At 39.6% G+C, this 24,066-nt stretch overlaps 1 protein-coding gene across 2 annotated transcripts in view; it reads left to right on the top strand.

Moving 5' to 3' along the window:
- The first annotated feature begins 575 nt into the window (after positions 1 to 575).
- The window catches only part of GRM4 (glutamate metabotropic receptor 4), a 172,256-nt gene continuing 148,765 nt past the window's right edge, over positions 576 to 24,066 (top strand). The window contains exons 1-2 of one of the 2 annotated variants that reach the window (XM_072137172.1): positions 576 to 1,002; positions 20,532 to 21,166. In XM_072137172.1, the coding sequence (XP_071993273.1) occupies positions 20,675 to 21,166 (492 nt within the window). In that variant the 5' untranslated portion in view covers positions 576 to 1,002; positions 20,532 to 20,674. The remainder of the gene's footprint in view (positions 1,003 to 20,531; positions 21,167 to 24,066) is intronic. The other variant, XM_072137171.1, reaches the window with a different exon arrangement.

Genomic DNA, 24,066 nt, shown 5'->3' with positions numbered 1-24,066 from the left:
ACGTCTGCTACAAGATCCCACTGGTGAAGAATAAAATTCTGTCTGATCTTCGGTCACCCATCAGTTGAACGATTTTCTTTCCGTGTACCAGCCTAATATAGAGTCTATACCATGACTGTGATTTCCTTGCCTAGTACAAGCAAATCGACTTGGTTTCCCTGACCCCATTTTACAGCATCTAGCTCCGGCTGGGATTTTGCTGGGGAAGCAGCTGCAGCTCTTTCTACCCTCCACACATCCACCCTACCCCCCGGCTGTGACCTGTCTCTCAGGGGTCCTGATCCGTCTGTCACCAGAAGAGAAATGTAAAATGTGATGAGCCTGGGCTGCCTCCACTGCAGGTGACTGAAGCAGCTGCGATGTCTTGAGAGAACCAGTGGCTTTCTGTGCTCATCCTGGCACACACATACTGGCATACAGTGGTGGGACACAGAGCATGGAGATGGGGCTGGTCACTATGTCAATCACCTAAGCACAATCTAAGCACAGAGGTATACAAGGGACACTGGGTGCTTGTGTAAGAGTAGAGGAAAGGAAGGACCTGCCTTCTTAGAGGAGGAGAAGGAGGGTGGGTGCTTCTAGATCACAGAGGGAGCAGCAGCGGTTTGTAGACATCCTTCTTCTCCTGGGGGTGGGGGGAGCAGGAGAAGACCTTTACCGTTCTACACCAGTAAGCTGTGCAGGAGCTCCAGAAATCAGAGGACATGCTTGGAAAAAGCCATAGAGTAGCAGTATACTAATCAAAGTGTCTCCGGCACTGCTGAGCATTCCTGCACTGGCTCCTGTGGACAGCCCCACTACGTCTTCATTCAGGACTGCTGCAGATCAATAGGGAACGGCTTTCTGTGCTGCTGTTTCCTATGGACAGCTGATCCCTACAGTGTCTACTATGCATCCTCACAGGGTATCCAGACACTTCCTGGTTACGTAGACCCCCTAAAGTGCTGCAGGAAAAGGGGAAATCCGTGTCTATAGAAGATGACCACTGGAGAGTACAAGCTGGTGAGTTATCCCCTTGTGAAGATTCATCCCTGATAGGCGGCTTTTATCTCAGGTCTACAGTGTGCTGCTCATAGCCCATTATCACAGGCACTTTCCCCACCTGAAAAGTGATAGGGAATTAGAGGAGGAAAAGAGATGCCATGCAGCTGTAATGCAGATGTGCTGTTCAGTGCCTGCACCTATATTATTATGGTTCTACATTGTGACTTCTCCCTCTGTTCTTTCATATATCAATCTCTCCATCTATGTATAGTTTATATATTCATAATATGTAAGTACAACTGTCAATCCCTACGCATTGTAAGTCTAACCTCCCTGGCTGGGAAATCTCTGTTTTATTTTTGCCCTACTTATCTTCATCACGATTCTGTATGACCATACATATAACTCCCATTTTTCCTCTATCCGTTTTTTCTACCAGATTGTTCCTTAGCTGCGCTTAGTCGTTCCATCAATCCTGTGCATCATATTTACCCCATGAGATCCTTGTCTATTTCTTTAACTCTGTCTTCAGATTCTTATGTAGCTCTCCCTCTCATCTTTTATTTCCCCCCTCCTTATGTTTTTCTCTGTGTTAAATATTTTCATTTGCTTCTCCGGATTGCACCCATTTAACATCTTTAGGGCAGACTGCTCCAGTCTGTGGTTGGCAGCAGAAGTCTTGATTAAAATCAAACCTTTTCTCTTGCAGGAGAGAGATTTATAGAAGCTGGAACAGAGTGGGCAATTTAAAATCCATTTTAGCTAGAGGGGGAAGGGAATGGGTTACAGAATGGAAGGTAGGAGAGTAGCATTACCTCAGTAGGGAAATGCCCATAAATATTTATTTTCCCTGCCAGGTTACACTAAGTGATATACTACCTGTTAAAGCTTGGAGTGTAGTGTAGACTGAGAGTTTAGAATGATAGATTTTCATGTAAAAAAATGAAGATATTTTGTAGGAATGCAACATCTATAATTTCATATTTTTCAAGTGAGACAATTTCTTAAGGGGATAGTAAATGGCAGTATCTGATAATTAATGATTAACAATAATACTAGTGTAAAAGCTAATCCTTAGGATGAACCTAGGATAAAAAGCTCACCATATATTATAGGAATAGTCCCATATGTGTTTTAAAATGTTATGCAAACAAGAGTGTTGGTTGTAGACTTTTAAAACCATTTGTTATTTTCTAGACCACCAGTGGCATATTTTGAGTTCCCTTTCTTTTCCCATTACAAGTTCCATTGGGCAGAAGCATTTAAAGCTAAAACTGATGTCAGTGTAGCTTACATACAACAGATTGCATGGATTCACTCAGACAGTGTTGTTTCTCTGTTAAATGTGCAGCTGATTGATCCCTTGTCTGCAGATTATGAGAGATGCTAGTTTTTGATATGCCTATATGTGAATACTTACATAGGAGCTGGTGTTCGAACGGCAAAGGAATGCAAATATCTGCAGATTGCATTCTGGGAGTGTTCCCTACCAAAGGTGCCTTCACAGCATGTAGTAATACTGATACTGTATCAAGTTTAAAATAGCTTGAACCCTTAGCTGGGTATTTTCACTAATGGTAAGGTCAGCACACTGTTGGAAACTTTATTTTTAATTTTAAATGAAAAATGTAAGAAAAAGGTAATTTATCATTATAACGTTATCATTAAAGTGATCGTCTACTAAGAAGATCCTATAACATAATCCCTTTTTTATCACATGGATGTTGCAAGTAAAGCACAAAATACAGTGCAAATAGAGGCTTCTGCTTTGGCAATTTTGGCACAACCATTTATTTTCCTGGATATATTAGCTGGTGACCAGTAAAATAGATTGAGAAAGGTATTGTGCTCCTTTATGTAGTGAATTATTGCATTCTTGAGCTGAATCCTTCAACTAACACATTCCTCCTTGGATGAAACAAAAATAAATATAGACAGGCATTTAAGTAAATTGCAAATGGCATTTAGCTATTTGTTTTTGATTTTTTTTTTAAATGCGCCCACCTGTTTAAAAAATGTTCATCAAAAACCTAAATACTACCCTATGTAACGGCGGAAGCTCAAGTAGGGTTCCACCTCATTCAACGTTACAATGTCCAATACTTGGCACTATAAATAATGGAATAATGATTCAAAATGTTTTCTCTTTTATCATCGTTTCATATATAGTGGTGCAATCCAGTAACACAAATGACGTTCCCTTCGACCATTGGACCTTCATCAGATTCTGATTGCAGGGCTATAGTGAACACAGCTAGGGAAAATGTTATCATGAAACCTGTGGAATATGCAAAATCATTCATTATTTTCTGTTGTTCGAAAGATATGGACCCAAGAAGTTTATAAGTAAAGCTGATACTAGCCAGAAAAAATTATAATTAATTATAGTGTTATGGCATTTAGCACTCTGCACTAGCTGGTCCTTTTATCATTTAATATTAATTTATGTTTAATAGAAATTGTGGGATCAGGATAAGTTGTTCTAAAATTAAGTTAAGTTGTAATAGGTCTTATTAAAATAATTTACTATTATTTTATGTCCACAGCTTTTCCGCATGTCTCCATGGTAATAGATTGCAAACAAAGTGTAAATTTAAACTACAGTCTTATTTCTGTTAATTCTCTAATTTTTGTTAACATATACTTGATGTTTATCAAGAAATTAAGAACAAATGTGTGAGAAGAGATAATGGGGAACTTTTTTTTCCCCTAAAATGTTTCTTTATTTAACAATGAAAAAATACAGACTTTTACATACTACAATCAATAATACATATTATGTCACATGATTACACCATCATATTCAAAGTATTCCTCCCACAGCATAATAAAAACACATGGTTCAATAGGTCAGTAATACAGCATATTCATCCTACAATATAGTGAAAACACATTATTTAGTATATCAATAATATCTCCTATCATTATACTGCCTTTCAAAAAAGAGTAACAGCATATATCTAATATTTCCCCTTATATCAAATCACACCTAATACCCACCATCTCCCCCCCCCCCCCAAGGACAGGAATGTCCCGCTGAGGGGGAAAGAAGAAAACAGGGGGAGATAATAATGGGGTACATTTCCTAAAAGCTTTGTGTTACACTTTTGTTGGTCTTTGCATGTTCTTCTAGGCTAAAACGGCTTGCAGAGGTATATAGGAAGTGTCTGCGCTGCTATTGTGTCGCACGCAACCCTTTTGTAGCGCAGCTGCACTAGCCTCCAATCAACACAAATTAGGGGGCGTGACATCGGTCGGTCCGGGACTGAGTGCTGTATTTAACTTGCAAATTGTGTCTCACCGTGGTGAACTCTGTCGGGCCAGTGCAGGGAAGCAACAGATTCTGATTTCTGGCGAACAATCTTAGAGAATTGGTGCACCCAGCATTATACACGGAAAGAGCACATCTAGTGCAGTTTCCAACTTTCTAAGTAAATGTGCCCCAATATTTCTAATCTTTTTAACATGGATAATTCTGAATAAGGAAACATTTCATCTTAGCAGGAGACCTTTCATTCATCAAAAATATATAGATTAAAATCATTTAATATACTAGCTCATGTTCTTTTAAAGGGACTGTGTCACCAGATGTTAATCCATCAAACTACTAACACCCTTTTCTACAATTTCCTGTTTTATGTGAAAACTCACAATTTACCTCCTCTAAGCTCATGTGTAAATGAGCATGGAAGAGTCAGATTTTGCCTGAGATGAGTCGGGTTTAGATGCTGCAGGGGAGTGTAAATTCAGAGGCCTCCATTTTGGTTCTGTAGTACTTCAAAATATCTCATATTAAAGATCGCATCAGGTGTTTCTAGGTGCAATGGAATTGAAGCTATCCCTGCAGCCTCTACACTTGTCATTTCTCTGCTCGTTTTTCCATTTAATTGCTTTTATGTATATAGTTTATGTATATTAGTGAAAATTAGTTTTTTTTTTTAGATATCTGAAACACATTCCAGCATTTAAATGAAGTTAGAAAATGAAAGTAGAAATCTAATTCGGAGCATGGTCTGTGCTCTAATTTTCATACATGGTGCAGTTTGTAAACTGATATGCAACTCACCTGATGTGAGTCCAATGACACTGAGTCAAATGAGGCTCGGCATATCCAGTGGTTACTGCTTTGCCCTGCCCTCTTGTTCCTGATTGACCTCTCACTTTCTCACAATATACTGAGCTGCAGCAACCAAATCACCACTTAACTGTGTAAGTGCTCCTCCTAATTTTAGAACAGGGGTAGGATGCTTACCCTTCCCCAATCAAGACTTCATCATGATGCCTTGCATTGAAACAGTACACTGATGATGCTTGCCCTAACTCTAACAGTGTTACATATACAAAATTGGGTTAAAATGGATTTATGCAGACACATAGAGAGTGACTTTAAGATTTACAATTCCAGGCAGATAGACAGATGCACACACACAGAAACACTTAACTTGCACAGGTCATTCTCTGTCTACTCTCTAGTTCAGTGTTTCAGCTTAAGGACCTTTGCAGCACACAATAAAGGTGTTACATGAGCTGTTGTGTCTGAGGTAAGAACACATTTATGACCAGGGAAGGGCTGAAATCTCTGCTCCTCACTGTTGCAGTGTGTTATCAAATGTGATAGGTTATTTTGGCAGTTAATGCCCCCCTACAAGCCTCAGGCCCTAGATGGACACCCAAATGGCCCACATTATAATTCTCTATTAAGAATGTTAATATGACACTTTATTACTTTGGCACATATTTATAAATCTGACTGTGCTGTTTTCAGGGTTGGCTTGCACATAAATACATTTATAAATGTGCCCCAATGACGGTAGATCCAAAATGTAAATTTAATGTGGTAGGATGTGTTGTTAATGAGAACAGTGAGTAAGAGTTCTCCTTACTGAGTGTAGCAAATTATGCAGGCATTTGGAGACATACAGCCATTGATGCTCCACTAGGGGATTCTGGGAAATATGCAAATAGGTTTTCCAAGATGGGACAAGGAAAACCAAACCTCTTTGCTACCTTGTAAAGCAGCACTCTTTTCATCAAGAATGGCTTTCAGGAGGCCTAATGACATGTTATGGAATTTAAGCCAAACCAGTATATCTATTCCAGAAAAAACGGATTCCTTAATGTAGACTGCATTGGTTCAACGTGGTTGCATCTCTTAAGTACAGTGTAGGGAATTGGTGTGGCTGAGAGGTTTTTGACTAGTAAGAGTTCTCCTTACGAAGAGTTTTCCAATTGAGGGCACCTTGCAGAGACTTATAGACATTGCCTTACAAGGTAGCATAAAAAGGAGTGGTTTTCCTTGTACCATCTTGGAAAATGTTTTTTTGCATATTTCAGAATCCCCTAGTGGAGCATTATAGGGGTTTGCTCATGAAAGAAAATTCTCAAATCTCAATCCCCTAGTGATGTTTACAAACCCCTTACTTTACAATTTTACTCAGGAGCTAAAACAGCAATAAAACTATCACTCACTGATTGTCAGTGTAATATTCGAGAGTGTGGGGGGAGAATCTCTAAGCAGACACATTATAATCCATGTGGTTCTGTGAGATACAGTGCTGAAAATGTGGTTTGATTGTTAGGGTACAGGTTTATATTCATTTACCTTCTGAACATTGTACTAGTACCTGACACATGGAATGAATGATGAGACATATCAGAGATGAGATCCATGAGATCCATGAAGTGCATATTACACACTGTCAGCACTGCTACATCTCTGTTGTGCCACAACATCAGATCTGCTGTGTCTCCCTCCCCTGGATTAAGAACTTATCTGCCTGTTTCTTGTATGTCTCCTCACGCTGGGATGTGTTTGCTGGCAGAAAGTCAGTGTATGTGTCCTCATCGTGAAATGCAAGGGTGGGGGCCACAGGCAGGGAGCGGCTCAGCTCATGCAGTGTCAAACAGAAGAGCAATATGTATCGGAAGATACAGGGTCGGAAACCAGGGGTAAATGAAATTGTGTACACCAGACTGGTTGGAATTATATCTATGAAATGCTGTGTTTTTGTTAATAACAGTGAATTAAAGAATGTGTTATCCTGATAACATTTAAGAAACTTGTAAAGGCGGCTATAATTGGCAAACTCTCTGAAAGGAGAACTCTTACTCCCTGACCCTCTCAAAAGCCTCCTACTCAAACCAGTTCCCTATTCTGTACTGAAGAGATGCAACCACATTGAAACAGGGCTGTCTACAATTGGGAATTGAAATGGGAATTCCTTTTGGAATAGATATACTGATTTGGATTCAATCCCACATCATGTCATTAGGCTTCCTGAAAGTCATGCTTGATGGTAAGCAGGCTGCATTACAAGTTAGGAAAAGAGGTATGGATTTCCTTGTCATCTATTTGGGGACCTTTGAGAGGCACTTAAAAGGGAAAGAGCATTGTTTAGTTTTTGGAGGACAAATATGGCTGAAAAAGTTTTCATGTGTTAGGAGGCATATAGAGAGCCCTAGTAGTACCAAAACAAAGGGAATCTCAACAAATGTCACCATTTTGGAAAGTACACTACTTGGATAATTTAGCAAGGTGTAATATGTGTATTTGCCCCTACAGGTGTTCGATTCAATTAGGCCCCTAAAAGGAAAAAGTAATTTTTTTACCCCTAATTTTTGTAAGCCATAAGGTATTAAAGATGAAATAACCCCCAAATATGTGTAAAACTATTACTTCAGAGTATAGAATTGCCCCACGTGTGCATTTAAAATGTTGTATGGGCACGCAGTACGACTCAGAGGCGTAAGAGGGGCTTTGGCCTTTTAGAAGCCAAATTTGACAAAAATCCTTTACATGTGTCAGGATTCATTTGGAGGTCCTTAGTGGTACCAAACAGAGAAGAACCCCAACAAGTGACACCACTTAGGAAAGTACACCTCTTAGAGAATTTAGCAAGGGGTACTATGTGTATTTGCCCTTAAATATGTTTGATTCAATGAGGCCCTAAAAAGGTGAAAATTCTCCTTTAAAGGTCAGCCTTTTGTACCATATCTTTGTTTTCCATAGGACGCTGTAAGGCTTCAGCACCTGATCTGACAGATACAACCCACCCGTGTATTTATTGTAAGCCAGGATGCCGTCTGGCTTGGAGGCAATGGTGGTGGTACCTCGTATAAGGGTGAGATGCTAGAGTCCCCATGAATTGTGGTCAGAACAAGGACATAGGTCCTTATACTTGACCAACACCATGTTCTGATTGCGGATTGCCTTGATGTCCCACCTTTCTAAATGGCTGCCTAACAAGGGTTCCAGGGGACCTCTATGGTTTTTGCGTACAGTGTCGCATGCTGCATAATCTCTTGAACTGAGCGATTGGAATAGTGGAACCCTGGGATAAAAGTTATCCACATACAAGTGGTAACCCTTATCCAGCAGTGGGTGCACAGATCAGTCAATTGGAGCTTGGGGGGCAGGCACAATGAAACCCCTCTGGTCCACGGGGCAGGATGGGTGGGCATCAGGAACAGCCATCTTGCCCCAAATCACTGTGAACTGTGCTGGCAAGTCACTTCCCACTGCACCGTTCTATTACAACGCTTGTCGGGAAGGCATTTATAGGCTATTCAATCTTTATTTATTTTTTTGGCAATTTGGAGAAATAAAGGCTTATTTTTTGTGAGACAAGATGCACTTTAATTTGAGTGGGCCTTTAGCTTATTGATGTGATTTCATGAACTCTTTAATGTGACGAGAATAATAAAATCATCAATTCTTGTTTCAGATTTTTAGCATTTTTTTGGGGGGGGAGGCGTTCACTGTAGAATAAAAATAATATATTACAGGCAGTCCCCGGGTTACATACAAGATAGGGTCCGGAGGTTTGTTCTTAAGTTGAATTTGTACGTAAGTTGAAAATGTATATTTTATAATTGACGTTCAAGACAAATATTTTTATTTTGTCCCAGTGACAATTGGACCAAAGATTATCTATAAAGCTTCATTTCAGACTCCTTATAGCTGATCATTGCAGTCTGGGACTATAGTAACATCCAGAGATCTTCAACAGAGGTCACAGTGGGCAGAGGGGTCCATCTGTAACTATGGGTTGTCTGTAAGTCGGGTGTCCTTAAGTAGGGGACCACCTGTATGTTTATTCTACAGATAACTATGATTACGATGTTACCTCATTTATATAGTTTTATTTATTTTTGGTCAATGCTATTGAAAAAAAACTTGAATATAAAAAATTGCATTTGTTTTAGTATTTCCATTTTTGCAGCAGCATAACTTTCGTATTTTTTGGTTTACGGAGCTGGTTGTGGGCTTATTCTTTGCATGACAAGTTGTTCTTTTTCAGTTTTTCATTTTGGTGCTTGTAACTTTTTATGATCACTTTTTAGAACATTTTTTTGTAAAGCAATTTGATAAAAAATGTACATAGTTTTTATTCACAGCATTTACTGAGCAGGTCCAATTATGATTTATTGAACAAATTGTTAGACACGGCGGTACAAATACTTTTTTTTTGGTGATTTTAGTGTTTTCTGTTTTTTATTAGTTGTGTAAAGGGAATTGTGGCGTTTGGGGGACTTTCACTTTCTTTTATTATTTGATGTTATTTGAAAAAAAAATTTTTATTCTATAAAAATTTTTTATTTTTAGTGACATGTTGGCTTGACCAAGTGATCTTCTGATCCTGAGTGTTAAGGTCCGACCCACATCAGAAGCCCCTTATATGCCACAATTATGTTTCACCACATATTTCCCTAGAACTGATATAAAATATAATAAACAGGGTGTCTGCTGCCATATGCAACTGACTTCCGTTATGTATGGACAGGCTTCATCGTTAAGCATCGTTAAGCACCGTCCCACCGCGCCATACTATTACGTTATTCGTTGGGAAGGGGTTAAAGGAAATCAACCATTTAAAAAAACACCTACAAATACTTACCTCTTGATGTTGATCCTGGCAAAGTCCTTTGCTAGTCTTCATTTTTTCTACCTCTATTCTGCCCTCTATTAATTTACAGATGCACCCCTTTACCTATGTCAATACACTTATATGTGTAATATATATATATATATATATATATATATATATATATATATACTCACCGGCCACTTTATTAGGTACACCATGCTAGTAACGACAACAATTCTCAGGTAGGCTGTGGCATTGCAACAATGCTCAATTGGTACCAAGGGGCCCAAAGAGTGCCAAGAAAATATTCCCCACACCATGACACCACCACCACCAACCTGAACCGTTGATACAAGGCAGGGTGGATCCATTCTTTCATGTTGTTGACGCCAAATTCTGACCCTACCATCCGAATTTCGCAGCAGAAATCGAGACTCATCAGACCAGGCAACATTTTTCCAATCTTCTACTGTCCAATTTCGATGAGCTTGTGCAAATTGTAGCCTCAGTTTCCTGTTCTTAGCTGAAAGGAGTGGCAGCCGGTGTGGTCTTCTGCTGCTGTAGCCCATCTGCCTCAAAGTTCGACGTACTGTGCATTCAGAGATGCTCTTCTGCCTACCTGGGTTGTAACGGGTGGCGATTTGAGTCACTGTTGCCTTTCTATCAGCTCGAACCAGTCTGCCCATTCTCCTCTGACCTCTGGCATCAACAAGGCATTTCCGCCCACAGAACTGCCGCTCACTGGATGTTTTTTCTTTTTCGGTCCATTCTCTGTAAACCCTAGAGATGGTTGTGCGTGAAAATCCCAGTAGATCAGCAGTTTCTGAAATACTCATACCAGCCCTTCTGGCACCAGCAACCATGCCACGTTCAAAGGCACTCAAATCACCTTTCTTCCCCATACTGATGCTCGGTTTGAACTGCAGGAGATTGTCTTGACCATGTCGACATGCCTAAATGCACTGAGTTGCCGCCATGTGATTGGCTGATTAGAAATTAAGTGTTAACGAGCAGTTGGACAGTTGTACCTAATAAAGTGGCCGGGGAGTTTACATATATATATATATATATATATATATATATATATATACCGTATATTCCGGTGTATAAGACGACTTTTGAAGACTGAAAAATCTTCTGTCTGATCTGGGGTCTTCTTATACGCCGGTAATGTTTCTCACCTTTCCTGCGATCCACCAAAGCTCCGCTGCTACACTCCGGCTGTCGGTGACAGCTCCGTGGGTGCCGGCGTCGCAGAGAATATGACGTCGGCACGCGACTGACGTCATATTCTGTGAGCCGCCAGCGCTCAATGAGCTGTCACCGCCGGCCGGAGTGTAACAGCGGAGCTTCGGTGGATCGCGGGAAAGGTGAGAAGCTCTAGAGAAAATCTTGCCATGCGGCCATCAATAAAGCAAGGTACAGTACAATGGACGATAATGTACAATAAAGCAGAATACTTTAATATTGAAAGGGCCTATGAGTCTGCACCCCCATAGATTAGTCAGTGGTTATGTCAGTGGTTATTAGTTAGTATACTAGGGGGGGCAGTTTGGCTATATACAGGGGGCTGGCTGTATACTGGGGGGACTGGCTGGCAATATATAGGGGGGGCTGACTGTATACTGGGGTGGTTGTTTGGCTATATACAGGGGAGGGCTAGATATATACTGGGGGGGCTGGCGGTGGTATATGGCATAGTAGTTATATTCCTGTACATAAGGGGCAGTATTATAGTACAGTATGGTAACATTTACAGTAAAATGGACGATGGTAATGTTGTTGTTGTATGCCTTATGTTTATGAGCGACAGTTTTCCTGCTATATACCTGCATGTCATAAGAATTTAAATTAAAAAAGGCCCATGTTAAATTCAAATCGGTGTTTTGTGTACGTTGGAAAAGGGGTAGTCTTATACAGCGAATATATCTTAAACTCTATATTTTAACAGGAAAGTAGGGGGGTCGTCTTATACATCAGGTCGTCTTATACGCCGGAATATACGGTATATGGATTTTTTATATTCAAACTATCTATTTATGTTTACATCGATCAAAGTACTTATGATCACTCATTTCATTATTTATATTATGTACACGGTTATACTCATGAACTTTTATGTATTTTATGTGTTTTTGTAGTTCTTATTAATTGGACCTGAGGATGAGAGTGGTACGCTCTTGAAACGCGTTGCCCACATTCTGAAAATAAAGATCCATTTCTGGCACTCCTGGTGGCTAATTGTGCATGCCACCCGCACCTCCCTCTCCTATGAATTCACACATCTTATGTGACATCACCTCTCTTTCCCATGCTCCTAGCATGGGAAAGAAAGATGGCGAGGGCATTGAGGACATCTTGTCCCCACACTACGTGCTGCTAATTATAAGTTTCTTTTCTAGGTGATCCCGGCTTGTCAAGATTGGTAAATGACAGTGCTGGGATCAACATTAAGAGAAGTGGAGGTGAATATTTGTAGGTGTTTTTTTATTATTTTAAATGGTTGACTTCCTTTAAGAGTTTCTTTCCAGTTTCCTTTTTCCCTGGCTTTCTGCAGTCTCTTAATACTGAGCTGCAGTAACAAGCACAGGTACAATACAATGTATGTATTTGGTGCTGTGGTAAGTAAGTTGTGAAGACCCTATAGTACTTGTCTGAATAGTAGATACAGTAGATACGAGTATAGGGCCTGAGAACTGGATATCCTTAGTGAAGCCTATTTTTTGATCCCCAGGAGACCTGATAAAGACAGAATTTCACTGTGATTTCCAGGAAGCTAAAGCACTGAGCTTTTAACCCTTATGCAGCCATTCAGTACAAGTATTTTTTTGTAACATACAAATCTAAACAGAATTTCAATCTCTCATGTTGCTTTAAATAAATCACACAAACAATTAAAAAAAAATTGGGCATTAATTCTCTGTACAGGTGGTCCTCTACTTAAGGACACCCGACTTACAGACGACCCCTAGTTAAAGAATGATCCCTCTTCCCACTGTGACCTCTGGTGAAGCTCTCAATGGCTGCAACGATCAGCCAAAAAAATTTTGAAACTCCAATTGTCACTGGGGCAAAAAATTTTTTTTTTGTCTGGAGCTACAATTATAAAATATACAGTTTTGACTTACATACAAATTCAACTTAAGAAAAAACCTCTGGAACCTTTCTTGTACCAAACCCAGGGACTGCCTGTATTGTGAAAGTCAACTTTGTTGAATTTATTCAACAAAAAATAGCAACGAATGAGTGACATTAATTTCTATTTGGGGTAATTGATTTTAGTCCTGGAACCTCCATCTCTGGAATTGTTAATAAACTTAATACAAAATAAAATGAATACAGTGCATTTTTGTCACTTTCAGTAATGTTCCAGTCCCTATATTCTATTCATGTAAAGGCTGTTTTCAGCTGTTTCCTGCCTCAGAGTTACCTCTGCTATACAATTCCTCCCTCCTTTAAAGACATAATGCTATCACAGCACCTTCATCTAGTTCTGAGTACTGTCAAAAGCAGATTGTAAGCTAAACTGCCTTTCTATAGCCTGCAAATCTAATCATGGGCCACTGGGCAAAACACTGCAGCTGCCCCTCCTTACACACAATGAGAAGAAATATTACCTGTAATGAGAGCCAGAGGGGAAAAGGGAAGGAGAAGCTAGATAATGAAAAGGGAGAGTGTTGGCAATAAAGTTTCCAGGCAAAGGGGAGTGAAAGAATGAGATTAAAATGCATATACATTGTAACAGAATAGGAGCAAAGGATTTGAAGGCATGCATGCTGCAAAAAGTTAAAGGACACCTGTCATCAGGTCTGTGTCACTTGTCCTGTCACTACTACCTGTTGGAGCAGCTCACAAGGATCCCATCCCAGCCTTTAACTAGTTATTTCATACATTATTCATTGTAAAATCATCTATTTTTTATCATGTAAATGAGGCTGGTCACATGGTCAGAGGCAGTGATGTCACCCCTGTTACCCCTCCCCTCTCCTCCCCCTGCCCATGCCTGTGTGTAATGTATAGTAAAGCATTGCTAGTGTGTGTGCTGTATCCTCCTAATATACAGGTGAGAGACACAGACATCAGCTACACATTAATTTGACATGTTCTGCTTTATCATGGCTGCCTGGAGCTGCTGTATCTCTCCTAAACACACACACATGCACACACAGGCTGCAGGGGGTGTGGCCACCAGCACCAGGAAGTACATCATTATACAGCCTCACATCATTATACAGGCTGTCAGTCATGCACTGGGGGTGTGACTGTGCCTCCCACTCATGAATAAGGTGGACAGCTTGAACATGCTAATGACTCATTGAACATTTCACAGGTCATTTGCATACAGCTTTAGGACCTCATTGCTTAGGTTTACAGGCATGTATAGGGACAATGAAGGGATAGAGGCAATGCTCTCTAATGGCAGTTTATGAAAATATATTTAGTTTAGGGGGGTTATTTTGCATGATGGGTTCTCTTTAAGGATTGTCCCTTCTGGAAGATAACACATTTACCTAAACTAATGGGTGTGCTATGATACCAAAATTTTTGCTTATAACATCTTAGACTATTTTCACATCAGCTGTATCCCAATTCTGTCATGTGACTTAATTATTCTATTATTAAGAGATCTTTCATCCACCTTGCATATGTATTTTCCCTAAGGATATTCTATAATTTATGGTAACAAAAGTGCAGATGTAAAGTGGGGTTTAGTTTGAAGACCACATCCCTTCAAAGTTCACAATGGTCAATTTTTATGCAGTGTTCCCTGAGTTATCACCCAATTCCATATGTAATAGTTGCGCCTTTTTAAAAAGTCTAAATTAAAAGGTGTAGGAAATGAATTATAACTGTTGACTTATTAATGAGACTTTTTGTGATTTTTGATAAAAAAAAGTAATAAACTTACCCACCATCCCTGAATTTTTTAAATAAATATCTACATGCATGCTGCAGGACCTGTCAATGATCGATCACCAGACAGATCCAGGCTGCAATCCTTCTTTAAAATACGGGATCCATGGCTTAAATTGATTCCTAATTCCTCATTAGAGAAATGTGGTCTAACCATTTAGTCCCTGACAACATATTTCTGTATTTCGTTTGCATATAGTACTCATGATAATATCTTTGACTGAAGGTCCCTTGAAAATCAGCATATATTTCCATGCATGTTAAATTGTTTTTGTTTCATTTTCCCATTCCCTGAAATTGTGTCCATGCTTATGCTCACAAATGACTTTAACCCCTTAGCGCAATAAGCCCTCTTCATACTCACCGGGCATTTGCTTCATAATGAAGCAAATGCCCGCCGCTAACACCCGCGATCGGTGCTTGCATTAAAGCTGCCGGCGGCATTAAAGAGCCGAGGCTGTCATGATCGAGGCTATCTATTACAATGTGCGATCTGCACATTGTAATAGATGGTATGCAAAATCACCATATACTGCCATACTGTAGTATGTCAGTCTATGGTAGGATCAATCAGGGAGTCTGAAAAATAGTAAAAAAAAAAAAAAAAAAATTATATTAAAAAAACATAAACATTCAAATCACCCCCCTTTCCCTAGAACTGATATAAATATAAATAAACAGTAAAAATCCTAAACACATTAGGTATCGCTGCGTCCGAAAATGCCCGATCTATCAAAATATAATAACCGTTTTTTACCGCACAGCGGAAAATAGCGCCTGAAGTCGCAAATTGCATTTTTTATCCATTTTGAAAAATAGAAAAAATAAAAGCGTTGAAAACGTCATCAGAAGTCGCAAAAAATGACACCCACAGCTCTGTACACTAAAGTATGAAAAAGTTATTAGCGCAAGAACACTGTAAAATGAAGAATTTTTTTTCTGTACAGGAGGTTTTAATTTTTGTAAATGTATGAAAACATTATAAAACCTATACAAATTTGGTATCCCTGTGATCATATTGATCCAATGAATGAAGCAGATCTGTCATTTGGGGCACACAGTAAAAGCTGTAAAAACTAAGCCCACAAGAAATGGCGCAAATGTGTTTTTATATCATTTTCACTGCATTTAGAATTTTTTTCCCGCTTCCCAGTACACGGCATGGAATATTTAATACCATCACTACGAAGTGCAATTTGTTACGCAGAAAATAAGACATCACACAGCTCTGTACATGGAAAAAAAAAAAGTTATAGATTTTTGAAGGTGGGGAGTGAAAAATAAAAACGCAAAAACGAAAAAGGGCCTGGTCCTTAAGGGGTTAAAATCTTAGTCTTTGTGTTCTGGAAATTTGCACATTTATTGTATGACCATGCTGGCTTAAAAAGATTTATGAAAACAAAAAAAGTTGTAAATTTACTAAAGACCTCCTCAAACGCCATCTATATTGAAAAGGGAAAATAACTAAGATACATCTAACCAGCATAAGATCTACAAAAAGTAAAGCGCACAAAGCTGAAGATACATGTGCCCTACTAATTGTTTAACCCTTAGCCGATTTCTTCTGTCAATTGCCTTGATAAGTGCTGCAATGTTAGGTGCCACCATTAATCTTTCTGAAGACTCCATGCTTGTAGTCCAAGCACACACTTGGACCCACACTAAAAGCTGCAAAAAAATAACCGATGATACCTGAGTTTTTAACATCACAGAAACCCCACTTGAGGCCCACCATTACAATCCATGCATATGTTGTATGGAACATATGGACAATTAAATCCTTGTCTGTAAAACAAACACTTAAAAAGTTTTTCTTCATGTTCTGTTTACTTCCAATACTACCATTTTATAGATCATGTCAGGATAACATGTTTATACATAATATCAACAACTAGTATAAGGATAATATACAGTATTTAGGTATTTTGTGGCACAGCTGCACTAGCCACAATGCAACAAAAATTAGGAAGCATTCCGGCACTCAGTCAGACCGTGTGCCGGATATAACATGCAAAGTCTGGAGTTAACACCCTATGTTAAAGGTGCTCCACAAAAAAGTTGGGGAACTCTGTTGGGCCAGTGTAAGGAAGCAACACGTACATGATTTCTGGTGCACATTCTCAATGAATCTGGCGCTCCCAGCATTATACACAGACAGAGCACTTATGTGCTCAAATGTGTCATCAGATTTACCTTTTTGAGTAAAAAATATCTATCTCTGTGAATAGATCAACATCATGTTTAGCTTTGATTTGCATCATTTTTAAGCAGTAAAAAAAATCATCTATGAGAAATCATAACATATTAGTTTTTTTGACATTTCATCAATTAGGAAATATTTCCATATAAAATAAATATTTTTTCCATTTTACTTTCACAAAACTCATGCATTATTAATCTGGTATTCCTTTGACTTTTCACATCAAAAAGAGATGTGTAATATTCCTTGTATTGATTAATTTTGTATTTATAAATTAAGATTTAATTGCCCTTTTCTTGGCCATTTTATTTTTTTGTATAAAACTCATTCAACCACTGCATTCGGAGTGGAACCTAGTACCGAACAATTATTAAAAAACCCTCTTACCCCAACCAAAAACACTGGCTACATAGATAACTGATAATAGTTGAAAGGCAGACTTGGCTCACTGACTAGGCCAGCTCCAGGTTTAAATAGGCTGTGGGTTCTGGGCAACAGAGTCTTACTGGGAACCTTTGCAGCTTATGTAGTAGCAAACCCCAAGTGGCTGGTCAGGGGTGGTAAAACAAAAAAAAATTACACCAATCTGGCTCCCAGTTGTGTTATGGGAAACATATGTATATTTTTTATAGTTATAAGCAATACATAGTATATACACATCAATTTATTTCCTCATATTAATTATAGGGGTTTTCCCACAAGAGAAAATTCTCAAATCTCATTACACTAGTGATGTTTGTACAATAAAGATCATTTTAACCCCTTATCTTACAATTCTACCCAGTTTTATTCCTGTATTAGCTCCTCTCACTCCCTAGGCTGGTCAGTATAAAATTCCCTCTCTAAAACTTTCTAAGCAGACACATTGGGGGTCATTTACTAAGGGCCCGATTCGCGTTTTCCCGACGTGTTACCCGAATATTTCCGATTTGCGCCGATTGTACCTGAATTGCCCCGGGTTTTTGGTGCACGCGAACGGAATTTGGCGCATCGGCGCCGGTATGCACGCGACGGAAATCGGGGGGCGTGGCCGAACGAAAACCCGACGTATTCGGAAAAACCGCCGCATTTAAAAAAAAAAATTATGTCGCGAAAATTTCACTCTCCTTCATCCTGGATAGGCCGGTGTATTTTGAGGCATTCCAGCGGACTTCAGCGCAGCAGCGCCACCTGGTGGACGTCGGAGGAACTGCTTTGATGAATCCCGGCCGGACCCGAATCCAGTGCAGAGAACGCGCCGCTGGATCGCGAACGGACCGGGTAAGTAAATCTGCCCCATTATGATCCATCTAGTTCTGTGAGATGATAATGTGGTTGGTTAGTTTATCAGGGTACAAGGTTTATATACACTTTCATTTAGCTTCTGAACATTTGTACTAGTATATGACACAGATGAGACAAATCAGAGATGAAATTATGAGATAGATGAGGTGCCTATTACACACTGTCAGCTCTGCTACATATGTGCTCTCACACTATGAAATCGCCTGTTCCTGTCTCGCCCTTCCCCCGCATAACTTATCTTCTTGTAGCTTGCAGCTTCTCTCTCCTCACGATGAGCTGTTTGCTGGCAGGAAGTGAAGTGTGCGCCGTCCTGGACTGCAAGGGGCGGCGCTCGAGTGCAGTGAGCAGAGAGAGACAGAAATCTCAGCTGCACGACTGTTACACAGAATTCCAAGATGGCTGACTCGACCCTGAGTCTGAAGTTACAGGGTCGTATCTAGGGTAACTGAAATTGGGTACACTAGGACTGATAGAGACAGGTTGGATTTATATCTGTGGACTGCTGTATTTTTTTTTTTTTTATAACAGTGAATTAGAGAATGTGTTATTTTTTTTATCCTGAGTACATTTAAGAAACTTGTCTTTGTGGGAATACCCCTTTAAAACAGCATTCATTTATATGTGAGTGCTCCATATATTGGTGCATAAAAAATATGCATTATTTTGGATTAAGGTCATGCTTCTGGTTCAGAAGTCTTTGAAAGACCATGTGACATTTGCTAGTCTAAGAAACAGATGACCAAATGTTATATATATGCTCAATATTGGAAACATGTTTTATTTATGCAAATGACTTAAATGACCACATTTAGGCTACAGTCAGATCACAATTTTGCTTCCATTGTAAGGATACGTTGGGAAGATTTCTTAAGTATCTTTACAATGGAAGGTAGTAAGATATCCCACTACATGCTTATACAGTGCAGTTCTGGTGTAGCTCATTTCCCCTAAAAGAGGGAGGAGTAGCACACAACAGCAGCAGGCTGCTATTTTCTGCAGCCAATATTCCAGGCCTCTCCTGAGTAACCTAACTATCCATATGTGGACAGTCACATCACCAGGGAAACAGGCTCAGCGGAGGCCAGGGATGCTTAGCCTCTAATGGTCTCCGTTTCGTGTACACTGTTCCACTAGCAGAAAGCATGAAGAAAAAACTCAGACTTCTGCATTTTTGATCCAGTATTTCCTGCTGGATGTGATGTATACTGTCCAGGTGGAGGCAAACAGGATGTGTCTGTGTGCAAGACTAAGTCTATTAAGTTTATGGACACATTTAGAATGTACAGCAGGAGCTTTTCTAGTATATATGCAGAACATGTCCCAAAAAACGGCATATGAACCTGTTAATGCTAGCACCAAATTATGTATCAACATTTGCAGTATTCTTCTTTTTCGTTGCAAAATGTCATATATTAGTCAGTCTGTTTAAAAACAAACTTTCTGAATTGTGTTGGAAATTGTAAGATAAAAACTGTATAAAACCGCTTGCATTTGTCAAGGGATTTAGATATTTTTTAGAAATTTTTGCAACTGCATCTTCCTGGAGCCATGCAACTGGGATCTTTCTGCTGCAGGGAACCCACCACCATTATGTAAGCAGGCAAATTTGGGCAAATTTGGATGTTGTCTCACCCCTTGTTTTTCTGGTAAAAACATAGTCCAAGTTGCTGAAAAGGATTGCCATTATCTGTCTTATATTATACTGTGATTTCTTTCTTTTACTTATGTTTAGCTGCTCCTAGCTATGCCTTATATTAAGAATTCCTTATACAGGCAGTCCCCAGGTTCTGTAGGTTTGTTTTTAAGTAGAATTTGTATGCAAGTCTCAACTATATACCAAATTTTTTTGGTCTCTGTGACAATTGGATTTTAAAAATGTTGGATTGTCATAAGAATCAGGATTACAGTTATAGCTGTTTATTCTAGCCTAAGGTTAAAGTACAGTAAATTACCAACATCCAGTGGTCTGTTTGTAACTAGGGGTTGTCTTAAGCAGGGGACCGCCTGTACTTTTGAAATATTGAATAATAAAACATCTTATATTTTAGATATGAAGTTAAAATGTAAAAGGCAAAGCAGTAAGAATTCTCCATACAGAGACTTTTCCAATTAAGGCCAGCTTTCAGGGGGTTATAGATTTACAGCCATTGACTCTCCACTAGGGAATTCTGCGAAATATGCAAATATGTGTTCAAGGGTGGGATAAGGAAAACATCTGTTGTCAGAAGCACTTTGAATTACAATTCTTTAACATGTTCATATTTTATGTCATTTTTTTTTAGAATACCTAATGCCTCATGACAAATAACTGCATGGCATCATGGTCTTGGGATCTTAAGTCATCATACAGAACTGTGGACAATTTGACTGTGGAGTGGAATTTTAAAGAAGAAGAAATTTTGTTGTTTTGCCAAAATCCTGCATTATGGATATGCCAAAGTTTACAGTAATTGTATGCACGTTGGTACTTATAGGTTCATGGACTTGTTGGTCCAAACCAAAGGGTTCACCACATATGAATTCTGTGAGGATAGATGGCGATCTCATTTTGGGTGGTCTTTTTCCTGTTCATGGAAGAGGAAGTGACGGAAGAGCATGTGGAGAACTGAAGAAGGAAAAGGGAATACATCGTTTAGAAGCAATGCTGTATGCCCTTGATCGTATCAATGCTGATCCTGACCTTTTGCCCAATATTACTTTAGGTGCAAGAATCCTTGATACTTGTTCTCGAGATACACATGCCCTTGAGCAGTCTCTGAGCTTTGTCCAGCCACTTATAGACAAAGATAGGGCAGAAGTTCGTTGTCTCAGTGGTGGGAACCCTATAATTGCTCAACCTGAGAGGGTAGTTGGAGTCATCGGTGCATCTTCTAGCTCTGTCTCCATCATGGTGGCTAATATATTGAGACTTTTCAAGGTGCGTAAACTTTCTAAATTTGTGAACTTTATTTTTTAAGAAGCAGCAGTTTACAAACTTCCATTGTTTTTAATTGAATTTAGTTCATATTGGATAACATTGTTTATAATTATTGAGTAAATACAGTATATACCTGCATACAGTTTTCCAAATAATAACTTTTTCAAAATTATCCATGGTCAAGGCTTTCTAAATGCTAAAAGAATTGCCAAAGTATGTTATGGATATATGAACGTATTAAACTTACAGGGGGGGTAAACAACAAACTCACTTAAATCCACTCCGCCCATCCACTATGCATAGAGCAGGTGACAGGTGGATCAGAATAGGAGGATGAATAAATTAAAAGACGGGGAACTCTGAGGCACATCCCTTATGCCACCAGGCTAATTTACATAATTATCGAGGCATATAGGAACATTTCAGTAGGACACATCTACCATCAGTAAAACTGATGGTAAATGTCCTTTAAAGTTAATGTTTCACTTGTCTGCCCCTATACCTCCAGGGAATATATTTATATGAATGTTAAAATAAGTTTTAATATTACTTTAAGATTAATACACAATGTACCAGACATTCTGGTCTTTAAAGCATCCCAGCTTCATTAAAATCCTCCTGTCAACTTAAAGGGGTTATGCCACGAAACAATTGACTGCAAAAAGCTGTCAAAGAGGTTAAAATATTTCAAAAATCTATTTGTAATGGTTACCTGGAATTAAAGATACCTTTCTATTTGTTATTATGATGCTTGTTCAGCCTCTATTCTGCTCCACACAGAAGCAGATGTGGGAGGGGCCTAGCCAGGCACATGCACAGCACTGACAGCGGCAGTTATTCCACAACTCAGTGCTACAGAGCGCTCAGCCTTCAGAGTCTCCTTCCACCTGCTGTGCTCAAATAGTCCCTGCATTTACTGATCCAATAGAAGTCCAATTGAAATGTGTCATACGCCCCATGTTAAAAGTGCACCAAAGTGCAGGGGGCACCAGATTCATGAAGAACGTGCGCCAGAAATCCTGAATCTGGCACCCCATGCACACTACACATGTACCATGTATTCTCACAGCATCATGGTTGGTCAGGCTGACATGCATGGCGGAAGTCTAGGGGAGGCAAACCCTACGTGTATCGTCACTCCAAAGTGGCACTTACCCCTGAGGAAGTCACTTTGAAGTGAGGATACGCATGGAGTTTGCCGTCCCTCCATTTTTCTAGACCTCCGACATATTTACACTATACTGTCCGCCTGACCTAACATGATGCTGTGAGAATACATTGAATTGCAACTAAATCACTAGATAAATAGATATTTATGAGATAGATAGATATGAGATGGATAGATAGATGACAGGTGATAGATAATAGGACTTGAATAGATAAATAGGTGACAGCTTCTCACATGTTGCTGATCTTTAGCTACTTCCCTGCTAGTCAGGGACAGGGGCCCCTTTGCAGGACAGCAGTGTAGCATGGAGGGACAGTGAATGGTGGAGAGTACAGGAGGAGGACTGCATCAGGAGAGGTCAGAGCTCACCCTGTTACCTGTGTTATCTCTGCAGCCACCTGTGTGACCTGACTAATGGTGGAGGGAGGAGAGGGCTGCTGCATTGCTATGATCCATGTTAGGGGAGGACTCCTCTGTGCAGCAGATAGTCAGGTCTGACTGCAGTTACCTTGTATCTGCTGTTGGAAGCTCCTGTGATGCTGGTAAGCAGTGGCCATCACAGCACAATCTCTGCCCCTCCCCCTCTCTCACTTCCTATTGGCTGCAGTGTGTCAGCTGATCTCTCTGTGTGGAGAGGAGCTGTGAGCCCGTGGAGTGATCTGTAGTGCAGAGCAGCTGGGGGAATCCCTGTGCACAGACTCGGCCAGATCAGCTGTAGCTCAGGACAAGACACAGCTACCACCAGGGGGCGCCACCAGGACAAAAGGAGTTATCTCAGTAAGGCTGCATATTTTGTAATAAGTGTAAATGGTGAAAGTACTTGTTCCAATGCATTGGACCCAATTACAGCCATTTGCTATGGTGACACAACCCCTTTAATGAAATAATTTTATATAGTACAGCAACCCACTAAATATACTTGTACCACCATGTCCCACAAAAATCTTTACACACAGAAAAAAAATTGCAATTTAGCATATTCAGTTAATAAATAGAGGGAGCCCAGAAACTGAAGATGGTGCATACTGTATAGTACGCATATAACACCTATTTGTTGCAATGTTTGTGAACAACATCTAAACATTGACCAGTGTTTAAAAAAGAAAAAATCCACCCTACGGCTGAGCAACCATTGGCATAAACAAAAAGGTAAACTGTTGTTACCAGCTAGAAAGACCAACTTGGCAATTAAAGATGAATGGACCCGAACTTCCCATTCAAGTTCGGTGTTTGGGTGTGCCCGACGCACCCTGGACATATTGCCGGATTGGCTGCCGTACAGCAATCTGGCTAATTAATACCTCTTGCAATTAGCCATGGCTATGATTGGCCATGGGGACCGCTCATCTCTACTGGCAACCACATGTAACTGAATGTATTGCATACAATATATAAGTAATCAAAAAAACTGATAACTAGGCTAAAATTAACAGGCAACCCATCTTTGAATGAGAGGGGGTGGGTGGAATACTATTATTTACCACATTTAAGACAATTTCTTGCAAATCACAATGGCATGAATAAAAGTAATTTATTCCTAATAATGAAAAGCTTTATGGTGGTTCTAACAATTTTTCACAGACCGTTCCCTTTTATAGCAGAGAACACTGCTGATACTGCAACCAAAAATCCCAATTGGCTATAAATGTCAGGACCCAACTCAGGTGAACATCAGTTATAAATCACAAAATTGCCATTTTGAGTAGTTGTATGGGACGGGGTGTTACTTGAT

The sequence above is a fragment of the Engystomops pustulosus genome, chromosome 2 (genome assembly GCF_040894005.1).
Source record: "Engystomops pustulosus chromosome 2, aEngPut4.maternal, whole genome shotgun sequence".
In the NCBI taxonomy this organism is placed as follows: Eukaryota; Metazoa; Chordata; class Amphibia; order Anura; family Leptodactylidae; genus Engystomops; species Engystomops pustulosus.
The sequence above is the reverse complement of the archived record's forward strand: the minus strand, read 5'-3'. Positions and strand labels throughout refer to the sequence as shown.